Consider the following 23,210-nt stretch of genomic DNA (forward strand, 5'->3'; position numbering starts at 1 on the left):
AGTCAAATAAAAAATTCCAATTATCTTTATTAATATTAATATAATGTAACATAAAATTTTATAATGCAAATTAAATAGTAACATAATGAAATTAATAATAATTATAATGTAACCTATAATAATAATTATAATGTAACGTATATTAATTAGTAAGTTATTGAAAAAAAATTGGCATATGCATAGAATAGGTAAAGTATGAAAAATAATTTGTTTATACTTTTCAATATGATACATGCAAAATTTGCGTATGATATGCATTTTTTTTTTTTATTTTTTTTTATGTTTTGTACAATATAACAATAAATAAATAAATCTAATGAAATTTGTAGATTGCAAAATTTTTATAAAAATCGATAAAGCTATCCCATGGATATGTATATTGAATTCTTCTCGAATTCTTAGGAAATAATTTGATTTTTCTTTTAAGTTCTTCAGGAACTATATAATATTGTTATAATGTAAGAATAATCCTTTATGCAATCCTCATAAGAATAATCCATATTCTTCGTTATATTATAATATATCTAATTATACAATCCTTCAAAGATGTATCCGTAATGAATTCTTCAGGAATTCGTGGGTAATACAAATTGATTTTAAAATTGTTTAAAAACTGTATAACGGATCAAATATATATTCAATCAGTTATTTATTCAATCCTTCAGGGATTGATGTTCATTTTACTTATATCTATGAATCTTCAGGATTCATATTTTAAAATTTCATCATACTATGAATCTTCAGGATTCATATTTTAAAATTTATCACACCATGAATCTTCAGGATTCATATTTTAAAATTTCATCATAATTTGAATCTTCATGATTCATATTTTAAAATTTTATCACACTATGAATCTTCAGGATTCATATTTCAAAAATTTCACCACGATACTTCTGGATCGAAGGTTTGTGAATCAATAAAAAAAAACAAGAAGACAAAAAATTATCTGAAAGAATAGAATAAAAAAAATCATACATAAAATAAAATTGTCACTTCCCTTTGTTGCTATACCTTTCTTGAAAGGAGAGAGACTATCGTGCTGATAACGTGTTATGAACTATTCCTAGAGAATAACAAGAATATGGAAGAATAGAGAAGAAGAAGAAGAGAGAAGAGAAAGGAATAGACTTTGTATTATTCTATTCACAAGTGTGTATTACATTGTAACAAAAGGGTTCTATTTATAGGACATATTTAGGAGACAAGAAAACCTACACAATAATGGACATTCATTACTATTATTATTCATAACAATTATAAATTAATTAGTATATTAATTGGATTGATTTTTTTAAAATCTTTTTACTAATGCCACCCACATTAAATGATCGAGTCACATAACACTATGTTACTTTTTCTCATTTTTTAATGTTTGATTAATGTCAGCTGGGAGCTAAAACTTTTTTTTTTTTTCAAATTGCAAACCTAACAAAAAAAGGTTGTAGGGACCAAATCAAAAAACGTCACAATTGCAGATAATATATTTAAGCTTTTTAATAAGATCATGGGAGATCCATTTGTTATAGACTAAAAAAATGATTTTAATTTTATATTTCTATGAGAACTTACCCAAACATAGTAAAAGTTATTTGAAACTCATTAGTTTGTTATAAATTAAAAGAGTAAACATCCGGCCAGTAACTTTTATATATCTTTTGAAAGGATTTTTATGACAAATTACTCAAAAAAACTTATCATTTCAAACATTTTATTTTTGAAATTTTATCATCCAAACAATTATGTAGAGAAATGATGAAATATATAATTCAATTTATCACTCCTCAACAATTAAATTCTAATTTCAATTGATCTCTTAGATTGTACCAAAAAAAAAAACATTGATCTCTTAGAAATTAGATTAATTCAACAACTGAGATTTTGCTAACATTTGTAGAGTAACTAATTATATACTATTCGACTTGGATATCCTCTACGGCTGCCGTCCAATGCAGCCGTAGAAGATACTAACATCTACCACTACTATACATGACTTTACCAACTAACTAGTGAAAAAAAAAATCACTGCCTATGTTGTGAAGAGCAATAACCTTCATTTTCTTGTGGAGTGGAAGTAGTTGGAACAAGTACAAGGTTGTCAATTTCTTTGTCAATGATAGACAAAACCACAGGTGTAGCCAAGAATGTTGGTTTTTCATTCCCAGCCATAATGACAAGGATTTTCTCTTCGTAGGCCTTGATGGGTTCCTTAGTTTGAGGGTCACTCTCTTTGTTGTCATTGTGGTCCCCATCTTGGTTGTTCCTTGAGAGTTTACAATAAGAGCAAGCTAGTGCCAACAAGGCCAAAACTATGAGACCCATAACGGTAGCTAGTCCTCCAAAGAGATATGGGATTGGAGTTTGCCATAATGAGTGATTAATAGTTGTGTTGGTGTTGTTGGGGTGTGTGTTTAGCATTGTGGTGGGTATACTCCTCATTTTGTCTTCTTTCTTAGCTTTTTGTACTATTTTTTGTTAGGAATTATTGGGGAGATTTAGGTGTAGTACTAGAAGGGAAAGGATAGAGGGTGAATGGTGTGAGCTTGGGAAAGAAGACATGGGGAAATAGGGTATTTATAATGGCCAACATCCATGAAGAGGAAGATTAATTGAGGAGACAAGACACATAATAAGAGATAAAGTTGATTCACTTCTTTAATTTGTTACTGTAGATGCATAAGTTTATTTTTGTCTACGGACAAAATATCAAGTACTGTCTGAAACTCACACACACAATTGTGAGACATCGAATTCGAACTCAAGTGAATATGTCCAACCTAATAATATTAATATTATTGGTTAAATTAGATTCTACAGACATGTAGCCAACTTTTTTAGTATATGAATGATTTTTAAGTAATATAATCGCTTAAACAAATTTTATCTCAAAATAAATATTTTTTATTCAGATTTTATTTATCATTTTGACTGAAGTATAGATTAACTTGATGTTTAATTTTCTTTGAGAATTGAGAGTTAAGATAAAGAGATCACAATGAATATTATATTGATGATACTTTCATTTTTTTTTTGGATTTCTCATAGAAGACATATTATTGGTGTTATATATTATCATGACTAATTTGATCTATTTATTGGATTGCACATGTTAAGAAGTCTCACATTGGTTGAGAGATGGTCTGACGAAGTGTTTATAAACTAGAGGCAATTCTCATCTTACAAGCCGATTTTGTAAGGATGAGTTAGACTCAATACTCATTTCTAAGAACACAATTTTTTCATTACTCAAGTTTTAGTAGTACGAACTTATGAGCTGGAAATATTCTATCATTTCTTCATATATAATTTAAGAATCTCATGTTGTAGTATAAATGTACCCATAGTATATTTTAGATCAATTTTGAGCCATGGTAGTTAGAGTGCAATTGTTTGAAATGTCTCTACCTCAACGAGACAAGATGATGTCATGAGACAATTGCACTGTCAAGAGTGGGGATCACAAAATAAACAAACATTAAAGTTGATTTATAATTGTAATAATAACTCTTTGAGAATAAAATGCACAAGCATAAATGAGGACATGAAGGTAATGTCAAATATTCTTTAATCTCTTCGTCCACCATCACTAGCATTGCGCCTTGAATAGGAATGTTTCTTTTGGGGGCCATAGTGAATGTGAATTATGTTTCATTATTGGATGTTTACATATATTTTTGGTACTAGGAGAAGAAAAACAACAAAACAAACAGAAAACAAAACTATCAAGAAAAGAAATTTCCGTTAGCATCAGCTAACAGAAGAATAGTCATTCCAATTGGAGGATAAGCTATAGGGGAATAAGCTTCAGGATCCAAACTTAGCAAGGAAGTCAGCGCAAGCATTTCCCTCCTAAAGAGTATGATTAATGTGAATCCTCCAATATCTAACGAGAAACTCCTTGATGTTATAAAGGATAGCTACATTGTGATGTCAAGCGTTGACAGGTTCTGAGATCAATTTGATTGCAACGCTTAGAATCTAAATTGCCAAAAGCTATGCATGAAGGATGTTCTGGGCCGAGCTTAGAAGCTCGGTACACAAGCCAACGGACTTGTGTAGTCGAGCTGACCCTTACCCACCGGGCACACCATAAGTGCTCGGGATACCAACGGCTACTTCTCCATAGCTTCTGTAACGTCTAGACACCGGAATGATGAGCATTAACTGCACATCATGGCTCCTTAGCCGTTTTCCGGCAGCCACTTGATGGCCATTAATGCCATCAAGGGTCTTAGCCCAGCGCTGGGGGCTATATATATGCATCTCCACTTCATTTGCAAGGTACGCATTATCTAGCTAAGAAAACCTTACACACATACTGACTTGAGCGTCGGAGTGCCTGCAGGTACACAACCCCCCTCCGCTCCAACAGGGGTCTCAAACGCTCTCAACCACCGCAAACGCCGGCGAAGTCGCATCATTCTGGTCAACACGATCAAAGGATGTTAGAGAAACCTTTGTTTCCAGCGAATATCTTCGAATCCACGGGCCATCAATGTTTCGAATTAAGCCCCCAAATCCTGAGATACCAGGATTTTCGAGACTACTGCCATCAACATCGATCCAAGATCATGTCATCACCCTATGAGCATTCCATCGAACCCACCTAGTTTCTAGTACCGTAGCTTAATTAAAGAAGCACTTGAACAATAATTGCGCATAGTTTTTTGAATAGTCACCACAAAAGGTTGAAGTATGTGTTGATAATAATAACCTAAGTCTATTGGTGCCAATTTTATGTTATGAAACTATAAATATTGTGGGGCTTAGTACATCAGCTTGATTTCATATTATCTCTTAAATAGATTCAATCCTATGTATAACTTCCACCGTCACTCATGAGATGCTAAGTCCACTATAAAAAAAATAGCAATTTGCATACATATCTATTTAGTGGACTATTAAAATGAATTTTTGTCCTAAATTCCAATCCAAATATATGTTTGTTTTCGTATATATATCCTCTCACATTCTCCCCACTAAATTTTCATATTATCTTTTAACTTTTTAAGAGAATCAGAGAGCCATGTTGAATCAGATTAAATTCCTCATCAAATGTTCTTCTCAAAGATCACACACCAACATGCTACATTTAATGTTCTTAAGATCCTATTCACTTTACATTTCACTTGGAGAAACTTCATACTCCTATCTCACAATCTAATTGATAATGTCAATGTTTTTCCAGTACAATTAACTAAGGTTACAATATATTTTCTTAATTTCCGCAATTTTTTCAATGGAATCTTAAGGACAAATGTAATATAAAAAGGATCGGTGTGAGTAGTTATTATTAGATTAATGGAATATATTATGTAGTATATTACTACTGTATATTATGTTAGCTATCCCTATGTTTACAAACATTTATTATATGCTTGATGCGAGGTAGAATATATGTAACTAATTAACCTCAACTACATGTTGATATATTTTATATATAGTAAGCTAGCTAGTGTAAATATTCTTCATCTCTATGTGATGTGATGTAGCTTGATGAAATATATATTCTATCTACCTACATTGATCCGTTTCCTTCATGAAGATTTTCCTATCAAAATATAGGAAACTACCTTTTGCCATAGGCACAATTAATTTCTTGGATGCTTCATTGTATTTGTTTCATAACACGTCAAATTGTTAGATTCAGACGAACAAAGTAGGGGAGAGAATGAACATAGGGAGGGAGGCTACTATGGTTTTATAAGAATAGAATAATATTACTTAATAAAATAGAGTTATAATAGATTATTATATAGTAAAATCTAGTGGACTATAAACCTAATGAGCCCAATAGCATAAGCCCAATATTTTATTATCTAACACTCACCCTCAAACTCATAATGCATCAACAAGAAGCATTGTGAGTTTGTCAAACAAAATACTAAAAACATCTAACAAATAAACTAAACTTATAACACTACCCATCAAGCTAAAGCTTACTAAGCTTTAAGCTTGTTACAAATTAACCCAGAAAATAAACCAACCCAACTAATAACAAACCAATTGAGAAGCAACCAAAGTGGATAATCATCCGAGGGAGAAGTAGCATCCAAAGAGAGAAACCATCAGATAAATAGATCATCAGAGAGAGACAAACCAAATCAAACCAATTCATCATCCAATACAATCCAAGCTAACCAAATCTAACCAATCCAACAAATCCAAACTTTACCAAACCAAATTGTTCTAATCCAAACTGAACCAAATCATACAAAGTACAAACTAATCCAAACCAACATAAAGAAGAACTAAACCACCAAACAAAAGAATCAGTAAATAGAAAGAGAAGCAACCAAAATAGAATAACAGATAGAGGGAGCAATCCAACAGAAGAGAAATCATTAAAGAGAGAAACAATCAGACATAAGAAAACATCAGAGAGAACCAATCAAACAACATAAATATATGAACTAGTCTAAATTATAACAAAGACCGTAAAGTAAAGAGCCTTTAAACTGAAAATTGCTGCACAGGTGAATGAATTATAAGTCAAGGAACAATAGCGACTTTAGTGACACTATAGCGTATCTACCTACTATCTATGCATTAAAGTTCAAGAAAATACCTCGCATTGTGTTAAAAGAAACTCACTCATACCTTGAACCTTACAAGCTTTCCGGTCTCCAAGATGAACAACTCCACCTTCAACTAGCTCTAGGGATTCAAAAGTATTTCTTCTTCAAACACATGTGATAGGAGCTTCCAAAGAATTGACAGAGAGAAGTGCAATGCAATCAATTGGAAGAAACAATAGAGAGACTATCAAAGATAAGAACCAATTAAAGAGAGAACCAAATAAACATAAGAAGTCAATGAGAGAAACCAATGAGAGAGAATACCAATCAAACTAACAAGAATCAAGGGGGAGAAGCAATCAATCAGAAAGAGACCAATAGAAAGACAATCAATCAGAAGAAACCAAATTGTGATCACTCACTAAGCAAACAATCAAATTGTAAGCACTCGACTCACCAAACCAAACAAACAAAACCAAGTCAATCAAACTGAAACCAAATCAAATGGGACTGAACCAAACAAAACTAAATGAAACCAAACCAACAATTTTTTTTTTTACTAACTCAAAACATCCACACGGTGTCATTTTACTTTTAACAAACAAACAAACCCAACACAAATCACACATGAAGACCAACCAACAGTACCTTCAAAGGATACTAGACATTATGGATGACGATGACTCTCAATTTTTTTTTTCTCAACATCAAAACAAAAAAAAAAATCAACTAGACGATGGCATACCCTTCAAAGGGTCACAATGAATGAATTCCACAAAGTAATATAAAGTAACCAATTAAAAAAAGACGACAACAATATAACTCCAATATAAACTTGCCAAATGAGATTAACAAGACAAACCCACCAAGTTTTCAAATGCAATTCAAGCAATAGAACAAACAATAGGCTAATCAAAGGGAAGTCTTCCTAGAACAAAACCAACGAAACACACATAGCAAATTCCATGAGCAAATTTCAATTTCCTTCTTCCAATAGATCCATCGAACAATCAGAATCAATATACACAAAACACATCCCAAATTCTTGGGAACTCAATAGCGGAATAACAACATACCTTCAAGGAGGATCGAACCATGCTTTCGATACCATGTTAGATTCAGACAAATAAAGTAGAGAATGAACGAAGGGAGGCTACTAGCGTTTCATAAGAATAGAATAACATTACCTAACAAAATAGAGTTACAAGAGATTATTATATAGCAAAATCTTGTGGACTATAAACCTAAGCTCAATATTTTATTATCTAACAAAAATATATAGATTTTTTCTCTTTAGGCCCTTCATGGTACTTTTCCCCCTGAAATTTACTTTTTTGCTCTTCAATAAAAATTTCGGTTACGAACAGAATTTTTTTTGCCTTGGAAAAAAATTCGATTTCTGTTAACCAAATTTTTCTTGAATTTGAGGTATAAAAGATACATAAGAGGCCTAGAGAAAAAACATCAAATATATATTCTCTACCCATTTGCTAAAAGAGTTGAAATGCTCTCTAACTTTAATCCTTCATATTTCTTTGGGTCATTGCTTTAATTTAGTTATTCCTTTTGGCTTCTCGGTGATGAAAACTATCATATTCTTTGCTTTTAATTTGTACATTCAGTTTTAGTAAAAAAATAATAGTACATTCAAATCCTAATCCGTGGATAAATCTCAAATCTATTTTTTTATTTATTTTAAGGGTCATGCTAACTTAAGTTAAGGATACAAAAAAAGCAATTTTTGCATTGGAAATGACACTTTTTTATATTTTACAAACATTGACTACACAAATTTCAATATAATTTTACTATAATTAGTATCCTTAACTAGTGTACCGGAGACACTAGTTAGCATTTTCCTTATTTTAATTATACTCTTAAATAGTTAATTATGCGCTAATTAAGTTAAAATCTTCTCTATAAACATCATACTCACCGTAAAAATGATATTGTTGATTATCCATAAAGAACATCACATACACGGTAAATTCAATTGGGGTACTAGATTTTGTTAAGATGTTTTCCCACATCTTAACGGCCAAAGTCTTTCTTGTATTAGATTTTGTTAAGATGATTTTCGCTTTTGCTTGCTTTATCTCCATTAAATATTCTTAAATAATTTTTTTAACGAAGGAAGCCATGTTTGATTCAAAAAAAAAAAATCACGAAGGAAGCCATGAAAATGGAAGAATTTCACATTATTATATGTTAAGAATTCTCGGATCGATTGTGAAATGATTGCATCTTCTTAATAAACATATATTCGGTTCATCTCGCAATCGACGTAAAACTTCTTAATTATTATATTTTTCTGTTTTAGCGGCTACAAGCCTACAACGTCAGCCTTTTTTTTTCCTCTTGTATTTGTCTAATCTTATATCCTCAATCATTAACACAGATCATGGTTTATGGTTAGTAGCTGTTTTTGGTAATAGTGGAGCATATACAATTGTCCGTGACCTCATCAATTTAACCACTAGTATTAATTATAATAATATTTTTTACAACAATTATAATGATCTATTTATAAATCTCATTGTCAACAACCAGCATCAAAAGGAAAACAGCACTATAATTTCTAGGTGATAATTTTATTTTATATTTATAGTTTTGAATTTGAATCTTTTGATGGAAAGTTAGCATATAAACTAATATAATACTAATTTTTCAGACATTTAGTGTTGGAATCTTTTGTTGCAACTAACAAAAATTACAAAGATATCTATAATAGGATTAGGGATCACCAACTTGGATATGATGTGTGACATATATAGTTTCACTAATTATTTAAAAATCATATTATTTTTGCACTAAAAACCTATTCCTATATATTCCTTGGTGTATATGCTTATTATTCTTGTCTCCCATATATATTCATAGATAAGAAACTAGCTAGCACAAGTTGGATCATGCATTTTAAAAGATAAAATAGAATAAACATTATAGTTTTAAAATATGTCAATACAATGAATAATTGTTGAATGACGATGTAAAATACACTAATTCATTAAACTAATTTTAAAATAATTTAATGACTTGATAGTTTTTGTCAAAAAAAAAAAGAGACTTGATAGTCTGTGGGAAGTTAAGTGGGCTTTGCCGGTTTTTGTTTTAATAATGCTTTGAAGATTGCTTTTTAGGCCCCCTGCGTTTCTCTTAAACTCCCCAAAAATTCCAAAATAACATTGAATTTAGGTTCAGGATGATATGGATTCTAGAATCCGAAATACATTAGGACAAGCAAATTACAGGTTTGGATTGTACAGTCCGAAATGTACAAACAAATTACAGGTTTGGATCCTGCGAACCGAAATGGACAAGCAAACTAACAGGTTTGGATTGTACAGAAGTCATGTTTTATGTAGAAAATTACAAAATGAACAATTTACAAAAATTTTTAAAAAAAACTGCCCAATTTGGCATGTAGGATCCGAAATGGTTTTGGATTGTGTGATCCAAAGGCGCGATCATAAAACCATGAAAACTGAAAAAAAATTAACGGTTTAAAGCGCATATTACCTCTTGTATGACTCCGATTGAGTATTGTGACCCTCTTTGAGTGAATAAGCGTTGCTTTCAAGTCTCTGATACACCAAAAAAATCGCCCTAGTTCCAAAGCTCCCGATTGAGTGTCAAAGTGGTTATGAAAGTACAATTTCTGTCACATAGGCTATATAGACTGTATTCGGATCCTATGAACCGAATGTCAGTGTTTCCGGTTGGCACAATCCGAAACGATGCAAAAATTAAAAAAGCAAGGCATTTCGGATTGTACAGTCCAAACCCATGTTTTCCTGGGCAAAACATCACGTACAAGCCAGCCATAGCCAACCAATTGCTTGTTTAAACTGGTTTCGGATTGTATGGTCCATAACAAACATGTTTCGGATTCTAGAATCCGAACGCATTAAAAACAAGGCATTTCGGATTGTACAGTCCAAACTCATGTTTTCGTGGGCAAAACATCACGTACAAGCCAGCCATAGCTAGCCAATTGCTTGTTTAAACTGGTTTCAGATTGTATGGTCAATAATAAACAAGTATCGGATTCTAGAATCTGAACGCATTTAAAGGGTCAAAATGGTCATGTTGGGGGCCTTAGAGGAAACTATAGGGAACAAAAAAACAATCTTCTAATGCTTTGAATTTGTAATTAAACAATCCTTTATGATATAAATGATATGTTCAAAAGGATCTTTTTTTTACAATTTCAAAAGGATCTTGTTAAAAAAGAAGATATGTTCAAAAGGATAAGCATTTTATCAGAAAAAAAAAAGGATAAGCATTTTATGATATGATATATTTCAGATTGATGATATGTTTACAAGGTTAAGCATTTTAATAATCAGATTACCAAAAAAAAAATATACTCTTTCTCTTCTTTTTTATAAGAGACAATTCACCTTTCTAAATTCATTAAATAATTAATGTATCTGGTGAAAGGTGAATTGTCTTTTATAAAAAAGACCAGAGGAAGCATGTTCAAAAGATAACCATGTTAGGATTGTGTTGATGTTCATGACATATTATTGATAATAATAAATGATCAAAATAAAATTTAGATTACCAAATTTGTTCTTGATCAGAAATTTGGATTAAAAATTTGGGATCTCCCAAGTTTTTCCTAAGTGTTTAAATCTTAAAAGAAAATCACTCAATCACAAATGAAATATGCTCTTGACTATATATAGTTTTCCCCTCATCCTTAGACCTCAAGTTATCTGCTTTTAGTGACTCTGACTTGGGATAATACTCGGATTCTCGCAGATTTGTAACAAGGCATTCGGTCTTTGTTTGTCCAGCTTTGATTTCATGGAAATCAAATAAGTCACCATCTTGCATTCATCTTATGAAGCTTAGTATTGCGATCTTGCTTCAACCGCACATGAAGTTCAATGCCTTTTTTTTCTTTTCTTCTCATGTCGCGTGATCTTCAATACTCTTGTCCTGATTATGTTCGAATTTGTTGTGATGACAGTTCATTCATACAAATAGCTCAGAATCCAACCTTTCGCGAATGCATAATTTTTCTTATCCAAGCTTGGCATGATTAACATATATACACCATAGCTCGAAAGGGCCATAGTATTACCTGATATAACTCTGTTAGTTAGTTAGTTAGTTAAGTTAGTTGCATTTCTGTTATAATTTGTTAGGCTTTTCAGTTAAGAGCTCTTAATCTGCTCCTTTTATAAATATTATCATTGATCAATGGTCAAAGCTTCCAATACATAAGCTATTAAGGAAAGGGTTTTGTACCTCTAAATTCACACTCCAATTAGTCCTATACTAGTTATTTTGCAGCACTCCCTTCAGAACTACTAGAAAAAATTTGGAGTGAAAAAGAATATTTTTAGATCTATACAATGACACCGATGAAGAGAAGAACATGATGCGCATTCTTTTGCAAAACTTTCCTAGGCTCTTTATTCCTTTATACACAAGTAAAATTTACATGGATATCACCTTAGATACTTTTCAAGACACTCTTTCATTTTTTGGAATGTGACTGGTTTTGACACAAATGAGTCCATACCGATGGCGAAACATTCTTCTGCACTCTCTGACATTGTGTTTGCTGTCATCTGCATTGATGCAAGATAATATAAAAAGTTATAATATACTATAAAATATTGCGTTTATATAAAAGCTAACTCGTTCCAATATTAAAAGCTACTTCCTAAAGTATCTCTGTACACAACTGTCGAGACTAATCCCTTTAGAACTCCTAAGTTGTTTATATATTTTTATGACGATTAATATGTAATTTCTTACCGCGACAATGTGGATGCGCTTTTTAGGTGGTACGGAACATTCATCTGAAGCAGATGAACTTTGTTCAACTCCAGCTTCTCTTGCAGCATCCCAGTTGCCTGTTTCCTCGTAAGACCTAATCAGTTTTGTTGTTTGAAGACCATTCATAACTGGCATGTAAACATCCTGTAAAGTGCACGTATCAAACTGTATTAGAAAAAATTCTACAGTGTGTGAATTTTATGAAAACAAGACAAAGTGAAAGATACACTTCAAGATTGAAGAAATTACCATTAAGATAATGTCGTAAGAATGACTCTGAACTGCGTGTATGGCTTCCACTCCATTATTCACAACATCCATGGTATATCCTAGCTGCTTCATCATTGACTTTGTCACCATGATATTAATCTTGTTATCTTCAACAAGAAGAATACTCGGCTTTAATGTCGATTTGGTTACTTCTGATGATATGCTAGTACTAGTAGTACTATCTTCCTTCGCTTGACCTTGACATATTTGCTTCGGTTCGCTTGATTTTGTTTCTAAATTCATTTCTCTACTTGCATCCTTACATTGACTGGAGATTGCAAAACCATTTTGTAACTTATCATGCACCTTATTATCATGGTTCTGTTTGTTTCCATTAACTAAACTTTCATGCTTTGTTTCTGTGCTATGAGTTGACGAACTTGTTGATTCCGACATATCTGAAGCATCAACAGTAACAGAAGATGCATCTTCAAGTGAATTTGTTCCATTTGAAATGATGTTACTAGAGAGATTTGAGTGACAATTGTTGTCTGGAAAACCGTTGAACTTGTGTGAGATTCTGTGTAGCCTGGTTGATCCATTAGAAGTGAAAAGTGAGCCTAAAGTTCGCGGTTGGAATTGGAAGAATCCCTCGGTTGTGTCATCGTCATTTTCGACATCTGAAAGCTCATCTGGATCATCAGAATTATCACAAGTTGTTGATACTTTGTATGGTAGTATGAATGTGAAGGTAGAACCACAATGTTCTTTGCTAGTCACCGTTAGTCGACCCCCCATCAATTCAACCTGTTCCGAATCCAACGAAATCTATTAGATATATAGCCATTTATATAACTAAGTGAATAATCTTGATGCAGTTTCATCGTTAAAATTTTTACACTGTCAACCAATCACAAACCATCGTTTGTATGACTTTTAAGTTAGATATGATGAAAGTCAAACTTCTTTAATGATAGGACGGTTATGATTGACTGACAGTGTAAAATCTCTTTACACGATCAGTGCATATGAGCTTTCGAGCATAAGAGTTTACCAGTTGTTTACATATTGCGAGTCCTAGACCTGTGCCACCATATTTTCGAGCATGATCTGCACTAACTTGCATGTACCTTCTAAATAAAGTAGGTATAGCCTTTTCTGTGACACATTATAACATGAAAAAAAGTTAATTACATTTCCTAAACAAAAACAAAACTTAACTATATGAATACAAAATATGATTAATTTTCTATAACAACAGGAAGGAACACTAACACATACCTGGTATGCCGATTCCTGTGTCGTACACATCACAACGTATCCACACCGTTGTTTCAGTTGAATGATGTTGTTCCTCAGCATCGTCATTCATTGAGCATTCACTGTTAACTGAAGATCTACAGTCATTGCTAAATGCATGATTTTGGATTGTTTGGTCAGTGTGCTTTTTGTCATCAATAAGATTTTGATCACATCTAGTACTTCTCGGTGACGATGTATACTTCTCTTCCTTCAGTCCATTTGCTGAAATAGTTGACTGGTTTTCTGTCACCTTTTGGGGAGATTCTTCTGTTTTGGCAAATGGTGGCTCTGGAATGACATAAAGGTTTATACCAACTTTGCCTTGTGCTGTAAACTTGACCGCATTGCTGAAAATAGCAGAAAATATGAAGTGGTTAAGCGCAGGAATGATTACAAACTCAAGAGATTACCAATCACATAAATCATATTTAATTACCTGACTAAATTTGTCAGAATTTGCCTAATCCTTAAAACATCTCCAGTGACCTGCAATTTTATGTATGGAGAATTTTAAGTGTAAGTTACATGGCATTTATCTGGTAACAGCCTATGTTTGGTATCACAGTGAGTACGTTAGAATCACGGTAATCCATCATGATTTTCTAAAAGCTACACTTTGTAGCTTCTGCAAAATTACGGTGAATCATCGTGATTCTGGCATACTCACCGTGATACCAAACATACACCAAGAGTGGAAGTGGTACGTACCTCGATAGGTATATCATCAGCTATATTTCCTTCCAATGTTAACATTTTCTGCAATGATGCTGCAGCTGTTTGGAGTACATGTCTTACCACCTCTCTAGGCCTGAATTTCGTAGCTTCTAATTTCATAGCTCCTATAGATAATTTGTGAAGTGGGATGAAATTTAATCATTTGTTTGTTACAGTTTTTTTTAAATATGAGACTCTAAAAAAAGTCTAAAAACTGCTTAAAATAAGCTGTTTTGAGCAGCATAGGTTGAAAATCATTTTCGGCTGGTGATTCTTTCTATGGTAATCAAACACAAAATAGTTGATGCTTTTCTTAAAAATATCTAAAAAATAATCTACAAATTATTGAATGCCAAAATCACCTTTTTTTAGTCTGAAATGATCGGGCGTAAGCCTAAAATGATCAGCACTTGTGTTCAAAAACTAAAAATACTTTTTAGGACATGTTTGGATCGACTTATTTTCACTTAAGCTTACCTACCGACATACAGTATGTCATAATCTGTTTTAAGCTTCTTATTTTCTTAAGCTCTCTATTATAGCTTATATATGAAAATAGTTTGACTGTACTTTATCTTGTGCATGTACATAAGCAGTTATATGATAAGCATTTAAATAAGTTGTTAAAAGGCAATGGTAAAGGAGATTTCTAACCTGATTCAACCTTAGAAAGATCAAGTATGTCATTTATAAGTTGAAGAACCAAATCTCCTGAAGATATCATGACATCCAAGAGCTGTCTTTGCTCCTTATCAAGTTTTGTAGTAGTAAGAATTTCAGCCATGCTAACAACACCAGAAAGCGGCGATCTTATCTCATGAGACATTGTCGCCAGCATTTGTTTTGCTCTCATTGTTTCCTCTATTACAAGAAAATTCATAAATCATAAGATTCTTGCTATCAAAGAAAATTAAATTGTAAGACTAAAATTAATAAAATCAAGATTTGGTTTGATTGATTAATCAAACCTGTAATGTGAATGGTTTTATTAAGTTCTGTTTCCTTAGCTTTCTGAACCGCAATTTCTTCCCTTAGTTTTGCCATTCTTTCTCTTTTTCTCACCTGTGGTTTATTCGAAATTATAAATAAATATTCTCGTCACACGAAGAACAAGATTGCAGTTAAGTACTTCCAAAAACAACAATATCAATTTTTACCTGATCTGTTATTTCCATTCCCATATAGTTTACTCCAATTGTTTCCCCGGCTTTGCTAAACACAGGTTCTACATATATCAAAAATGTCTTAAATCCAAATAGTTCCGTCTCAAAAGTTATTTCCTTTTTTGCAGCTACTCCTTTCTCCATTACTTCTCTTTTAAAATCTTGAGACTCTTTCACACCTGCTCCTGTGAAAATTTCGACATCTGTTTTTCCTATGATGTCCTGGAAAATATGAGCAAGTAAAATAACAAAGTAACTCAATCGTATATAACCTAGCAACGAGAGCTTCGAAATAGACCATTACCTCCTCTTGTAAACTTGGAAAATGATTATAGATAAAGCGATAGCGCAACTCTTTGTCCTGCAACATATAATCATAGTGTTAGAAATCAACCTTGGTTCAAAAGAGACGAAAAACACAAATAAAGAAAACACGAGATTTAATCAGAGTTCGGACAATTGTGCCTACGTCTCTGACTACAGAGTGACTATTCAGGATTACAGATTACAAGACTACCCGGAACCGTACTAAAACTACAATAAACACAAATTTAACATTCAAAATGATGAATCAACTAAAACTACAATATACCAAGATTGTTTGCAAGTAATGCAAGATAAAGAAATAAATTCAATACTCACTGTAATATACCTGATGGCCAATAACAACAGGTGCATTTTGAAGTATAAAATGTAAGAAATTATCTGCTCTCTTAAGAATCTGTGTCAATTCTTCAACAGGTGAGGATTGTCTTTCAATAGTCTCAATACTTTCTTGCAACTTTTCCTTCAATATCTCTTCTCTCCGAATACTCGCCTCCAACTGTTTTTCCAAATCTTGCGACCGATGTTTCCAATAAACAACCGTATCATACTCGGCTTCAATTTCAACTCTCTTGTTTTCAACAACAACATCACTTTTCCTTATTGCAACAGGTAGATCTTGCCATGTATAATAAGCATCATCTAATATCGAAACCGGACGTTTATCTCCCGCGTAACTCTCTTCCTCGAATCGGTTATTATCTTTAATTATCTCCAATTTTCTAAGCTCAACTTCCTTCCTTTGTTTACTAAGATTGTCAAGCTCTTCTCGAAGAAGTCGAACCGCGTTTGCTTGCTTATACTCCCAATGTTGCATTAAATAAGCCAATTGAGATGACCCTTTATCTGTATAATTTGTTAGCTCCATTAATCTTTGAAAATCAGCTATAGCTGGTTCTTCTAAGATTGTTACTTCTTCCAACATATCTTGATCTCTTCCTGGTTTTTCGATGTTGAACTGTTTTCCAACATCAGTTCCAACATCTTCTGGCCACATTGATGATAGAACTTCAATGTCCATCATGTCTTCAATACAATCACTTTCCATCTCACAAACCATTTCAACCAAACCTCACTTATTATTTATTAAATCCAATTTTCCTTTCTACAATATAGAAACTTTGATCTCAACTTCAATGGCAATAGAACTTGCATCTCAAGAAATTTTAGTCCAAAACTTGTAAATCACCTATAAAAACACAAAAATCGTCAGAGTCACCTGTGTGGTTGTTCAATGTACAATATGTCGATCCAACCCAGTGAGACTCTCCCCTCATATCCCAACAGTGGTATGAGAGTCTGGTTGGATCATACACATTTTTACAATTTCAAAGATGGTTAATTAGTTAAATGATTGATCAAATTCCATCCTCACAAAAAGTCAAAAAATTTAAAACATTGACACATTCAAAAACACACAAAAAAGAAAACCAAACTTACATGTTATGTTGTGAAACATCATGAGAGTGAATTGTTGAAAAGCTTCAACCTTGAAGAATTAATAGAAATAAAACCAAGTGACAAAACAAAAGACACAAAAGATGAATAGTTGATGATGACAACAATGTACAAAAGTTTCTCCTTGTGGATCTGACTGAGGAATCTCTTCAACTTTGGAGTCAAAAGCATTAAGCTGAAACAAAAACAAGTACTAATGAGGAGAGAGAAAGTAGAGAGAGAAGAAAGCATATATGCATATGCATATGATTGTAAAGTAAAGTTGTGATGTAAAGGAAAAAACTTTATAAAAATACAAAAATTAATACAACAGAAACCCAAGCAACCATGTGCATTAAGAGGTCAAATATCATAGAAAAATGTTACTTGGTTAATTTTATTAATTTTTGTTCTTTTTTTTTTCTCTTATTTTAGTAGTTGTCTTTTATGTGTCATATTATGAGGCAACAATGTCACTTTCATTGTTTATAATTTTTTTTTTTCTTACAACCTGCAGAAATATCATGAAGCCAAAAATTATAGGTTTTAGCAATTACAACCATGCAATTATATTAATTTATTCAATACAATTAATTAATCATGTGTCTTATAATGTCTTGTAATGTATTCTGTACCAAATATTTAACAATATCTTTTATTAAAAGATAAGTTTTTATATAGCTTATTTTGTATATAATCAATATATTTTGTCTTGTAAATAGAGTTCTATTATAGGTACAAGAAACAACATATTGCATATTCGAACTAATGCTCCACCTCTCTATTGTTAGTATACGAGTTTCATCACTAGACTATTTGAAGGGGAGAAAGATATAATCGACACTTATACATTAATTTTTAGTGTAAATCGAATATATTTTATTCTTAACTATAAAGATCAATCCTCGAGTTGAATGGGTGCCAAACTCTCTTCATAATTTGGAATTAAAGCTACTTTGGTAAAATAACTTTTTATAATATGTTATATATTAAGTTCGAATCTATAATTTTTACTTCTTCATCTTAATGACTGAAATTTTGAGCAATAAATTACTTAAAAAAAAAAGGTATATTTGATATTTATTTTATTGCAAAAAAAAAAACTATATGTTATTATTACTATTTCTCTTTATTTTTTTTACAAATAAAAACACTTCACCACTTCACTGATTAAACCCAATCATCAAATTTTAGGAAAATATAATAGATTTATTTTTATTGGGGTTGGAGTTTTTAAAATCCAAAGGAAACTATATGTTCCCCGCCATTTCCAATGATGACATGTGTAATAGTGGCGGGGCGCGTGGAATGACGCGCCATGAAAGTGCTGTGGGGTTTAATTGTAACAAGTAACAACCCACATGATAGATCTCTAATTAGTGTTTAATAATTTACTATTTTACTTTGTGATGCATTGCATTTGCATTTGAGAAGCAACAATTGATTAATTCATTATTAAATTAAGTAATTAAATATAATATTAGATTAATTTATGTTCAGTAGTTAACATGCTACGTTTGTTTGGTAATGTTATTATTTATTTAACTAAATCATGTGAAACCTTGCATACGTGTTCGATTATTATACGAAGTTTTGATTAGCTAAAATGAACAAATAATGTAGCATGTCAATGGTTACTTCAAGGTTTTATTTAACTAACCCGGGAAGCAATACTAAGCACACCAAAAATTAGTTGTTACGACCTTAACCATGTTTCAAGTAATTTAGTTATTTTATGTTTAATTAATTGCTGTGTTTTTGTTGACATAATATGATTAACGACTATTTATGAATACCATGAAATAGTTTTGCATAATAATCTAATTTACTATTACAATGGAATCATCATGGTCGATTGACTTGTAAAAATTTGTCATGTGTTGATTTATGATTAAAATATTGAACAATTTATATTTTGTACAGGTAGAATTAAAATGTTATTTTGATATTTTACGCAACTTATATTTAGAATAAAAAATTATTTTATAATTTAGTGGAGGATAAAGAATTTAAATTTTGTCCAGACTCGTCTTCATTATTTGTCCACTCCCTTATTTTTTTAATAAATCAAATGTACCCTAATCAAAGAGATAATGAGTAGATATCAGACAATCATAATAAAATGAAAAACCAACTAAGAAAAGAGCAACCAAAAGAGAAAACAATCACATAGAAGAATTAAAAGAGGAACAAGCAACCAAAATAATGAGCAACATCAACGAGATGAAGTGGTAAGTGAATTCTAACTCTTGATGTTAGACCTAACTTCCGTTTAAATAATTATTTCAATTATGTAGACCAAACACAATTTCTGTTGCTCCTATGGCAGAATTTGTGATTCTTAAAACTTTTCATGTGAAGATTTATCCCCCTAAAACTCCTAAAATTAAAGAAATTTTGTGACATTCTTCCTTTAATATATTGGATGAAATACAACTCAAATGGAGCTGCTCGTGGTAGTCCTGGCAATACAGCATGTGGTGGTGTGTTCTTGAGAGGCTATCAAGCTAATTTGTTCTCCATGCTGAATTGATGGGAGCTATTTTTTCCATTGAAATTGCTTTTGATAAGGGTTGACATCACCTTTGGCTCGAAACTGATTCTCAACTTGTTACATTGGCTTTCAAGCAACCTCACATTATTACTTGAACTCTTCATAACAGAAGGAGGAATTGCATGTATTTTTTTTCTCAAATTCATTTTAAAGTCATTCACATTTTCAGAAGAGGAAAATGTTGTGATAATAAATTGGCTAATTAACATTGGTTTATCTACAAACAACTTCACTTGGTGGAATAGTTTGTCTAACTCTATTTAGAGCGAATTCAATCAAAATAGGCTATGTTTATCTGTATACAGATTTTGTTGATTTTGCTGTATAGGCTTGAATCTTTGTTTAATCTCTGCACTTGTTTTCTCTTCATCAAAATTTTATCTCATTGGATTTTCTTTGGTAAGGTATTTAATGAGGTAGAGTTTTTTTTACACTTTGAGTTTTGGTCTAGTTCCGTGAGCTGCACTCATTTAGTAGGAACATCACATATATTATGCAGAGTCGGGGTTCAAACCTCGGACACTCTACTTAGCTTTAAAGAAATTAAAATGTCTAAAACGTAAAAAAATCCAGAATAATAAAATCACAACTTGTTTAAAAAATGATACATATTATACTAGTAATAAATAAATAAATAGTTGGAGAGACATGGGTGTGTTATCAATTTGTCTATGTTATAAAAAAGCACTAAATGCATATTGTGCCCTTTTTTTATGCAATTGAACAACTAAGCCATATTCTGCTCTGTTGTGTCTGTTTTGTTGAACTCTGTCAAATTAGCCAATTTCCCATGTGACAGTCTGTTTATTATTTAGTAGCCTTTCGTACAACAACATCAATATTAAACTGCCACGTGGCACGCTGACTTTTGTGACATTTGGCATTTTATATACATTATTATATTTTTGGAATTTAACTACGTGACATTTATGTATGGTTTATAAGTTATGTGCTTTTTCTTTCTTTTCCATCTTTGGATATTAAAATTGAAATGCCAGTTAACATTTGATCATCCCATCTGGATAGAATGATTAATCATAAGCCAAGTTGCAAAGTTTTTCTTTTTTGGAAAAAGAAACTAGGTGTCATGATATAATTACTACCAATTTTTTTTAAAGCGAACACTAGTATTTCAGAATTTAGTTGAATATATATAGTATTTTTTAATAGCACAGTAGTATATATATTAAGGATTTTGCTAAAGGTGCATGTTGAGAAAATTAAATATAGAAGTTTTGTATCAAGAAAAATAAGATTTTGATTTTGAAAAATTGAATACACAATTTTTAAGACTAATTTTTATATTAATGTGCGTATGTTAACTTCATCCTTTCTTCATATATTAATGTGGAAAAAATTGTATAAGGTGTACTAAATTTATACAAGGAGTATTCATTCAATCAACACAAAAAAACAAAAACTAATACTAGAAGTGTCGGGAAAAACCGGCATAAAGAAAATAAAAAAATGCAATCAACAACACAAGAGTATAACGTGGAAACCCTAAAACCGAAGAAAAAATCACGTCCGTTGTCAAAACCGACAACCAGAGAATAAACACTATGTGTGAAAATTGTTACAACATATAGACTTCACTCTCAACCGCTCCATACCCCAGTACACCCACACAGCCACACTCTTCAAAGTAAATATTTGAACTACTTCTCAAATACTCTAAAACAATAGCATAAGAGAAAAAAAAACACAAATATAAACTTAAAGTGTTTACAAGTACTACTACTTGTACTTGGTATATTGAAACAAGGAACTTTAGGTCTCTTTATATAACATTGAGCTCCTCCACTCTTCACTTTTCTAAGCAATGTGGAACTTCTCAAATATAATTTCCTTGACCTTTTTTCCTTCATTAGCAATGTGGGACTTACATTACAATCAACCCCAACAAGAAGGAGCCTTGATCCAAAAGAAAAAAATTATCTATGAATAAAATCTAAAGGGCTTGAAAACCACTCATAATATAAACATGGAGCTTGCTAAGAGTCATTGCCATGAGTGAGACTTTAATCAAATCAACCACTTCTTCAACTCTTTTTAATAAAAAAAAATAAAAATTTTTGTCAAGATTATCCCCTCACCTCCCCCTTCATCTACTTCAAGCCAAATAGACCTTAATCAAATCAACAACTTCTTCAACTCTTGGAACCTTTGAAGAAAAAATGTATTCACTCCTAAAGGTAATAATTTTTGCTTTAGATCTCAAATTAGAAAAATAATAATAAATCCTATGGATTTAAATTGTCTGTATATAATAATTTTTAAGAATTGTAGTGAGTTGTTATTTCCCTGCCTACTTTTATAATGTTTGGTCACTTATCATTTATCAATGCTTGGATAATGGAATTGGATGGTGCTTTTCATTGCAATGATATTAATTAGTAGTTTTTAGTATTCTCTTTGTTCATTATTATAATTTGAGATCTAAAATTTATGAATATTCAAAAATTTATCAGAATAATAAATTTGTCTAAAATATTTATTAATTTTATGTATTTACTCTTATAATTATTAATATTATAAGAGATTTAAAATATATTTACATTTTCACTGATGAATTAATTAGGAACATTTTTAAAACAAAATTATAATATGTCTTAAATTTATAAATGATATATTATATTAAATTACAAAGAAAAATAAAAAGTCTTTCAAATTAAATAAGGAATGATAATCGTTAGAAAGTCAGTTGTGGAGATTAACTTACTTACAATTAGACATATTTGGTTGACTACATTTTGTCAATGTACGATTGTGGAAGACTCACATTATTTATTTTCATGTTAACAAATTATATTTTCATGTAAATATCATCAAAGCCAATTGTTGCTTATAGAAAAGTATTATATTATTTGCAATAAGCTTTGAGCAAACAGGTCCAGAAGCAAAAAGATTGCTTTGGACAAAACATCCTTAATAAGCGGAATACCTTGTTTTTTGGGTTAATGTGATGCATTCCCTTTTACTTATGAGTGTGTATAAATTAACTTCATAATTGAGATAGTGCAAATCCACATTAGTTTTCCTTTACCCTATCCAAGTGAAGCTTCTATTTTCATAGATCCGATATGATATATGCTTAGTTACGTGAAAGGATTCTTCAAAGTTGAAAGTTATATCAATTTTTTTTTATTACTAAATAACACCTAGGTTTAAGTATGAGTGATTAGTCTCATA

General features: G+C 31.4%; 2 protein-coding genes across 2 annotated transcripts; both read right to left on the reverse strand.

Moving 5' to 3' along the window:
* Window positions 1-1,783: 1,783 nt before the first annotated feature.
* On the reverse strand, window positions 1,784-2,557 carry LOC123916239 (protein GLUTAMINE DUMPER 5-like). Its single transcript, XM_045967655.1, has one exon. The coding sequence runs from the start codon at window positions 2,437-2,439 to the stop codon at window positions 2,023-2,025; it is 417 nt and encodes a 138-aa protein (XP_045823611.1). The 5' UTR covers window positions 2,440-2,557; the 3' UTR covers window positions 1,784-2,022.
* A 9,142-nt stretch (window positions 2,558-11,699) lies between these two features.
* LOC123916249 (histidine kinase 5-like) lies at window positions 11,700-17,814 on the reverse strand. Its single transcript, XM_045967667.1, has 13 exons — window positions 17,468-17,814; window positions 16,356-17,216; window positions 16,008-16,064; window positions 15,698-15,925; window positions 15,509-15,602; window positions 15,195-15,401; window positions 14,535-14,665; window positions 14,263-14,312; window positions 13,806-14,173; window positions 13,579-13,682; window positions 12,564-13,331; window positions 12,294-12,458; window positions 11,700-12,103 (listed from the first exon to the last, which is right to left on the reverse strand). The coding sequence occupies exons 2-13, from the start codon at window positions 17,085-17,087 to the stop codon at window positions 11,981-11,983; spliced, it is 3,027 nt and encodes a 1,008-aa protein (XP_045823623.1). The 5' UTR covers window positions 17,088-17,216; window positions 17,468-17,814; the 3' UTR covers window positions 11,700-11,980.
* Between the last annotated feature and the right edge of the window lie 5,396 nt (window positions 17,815-23,210).

Source organism: Trifolium pratense, linkage group LG1 (genome assembly GCF_020283565.1).
Source record: "Trifolium pratense cultivar HEN17-A07 linkage group LG1, ARS_RC_1.1, whole genome shotgun sequence".
Classification (NCBI taxonomy): domain Eukaryota; kingdom Viridiplantae; phylum Streptophyta; class Magnoliopsida; order Fabales; family Fabaceae; genus Trifolium; species Trifolium pratense.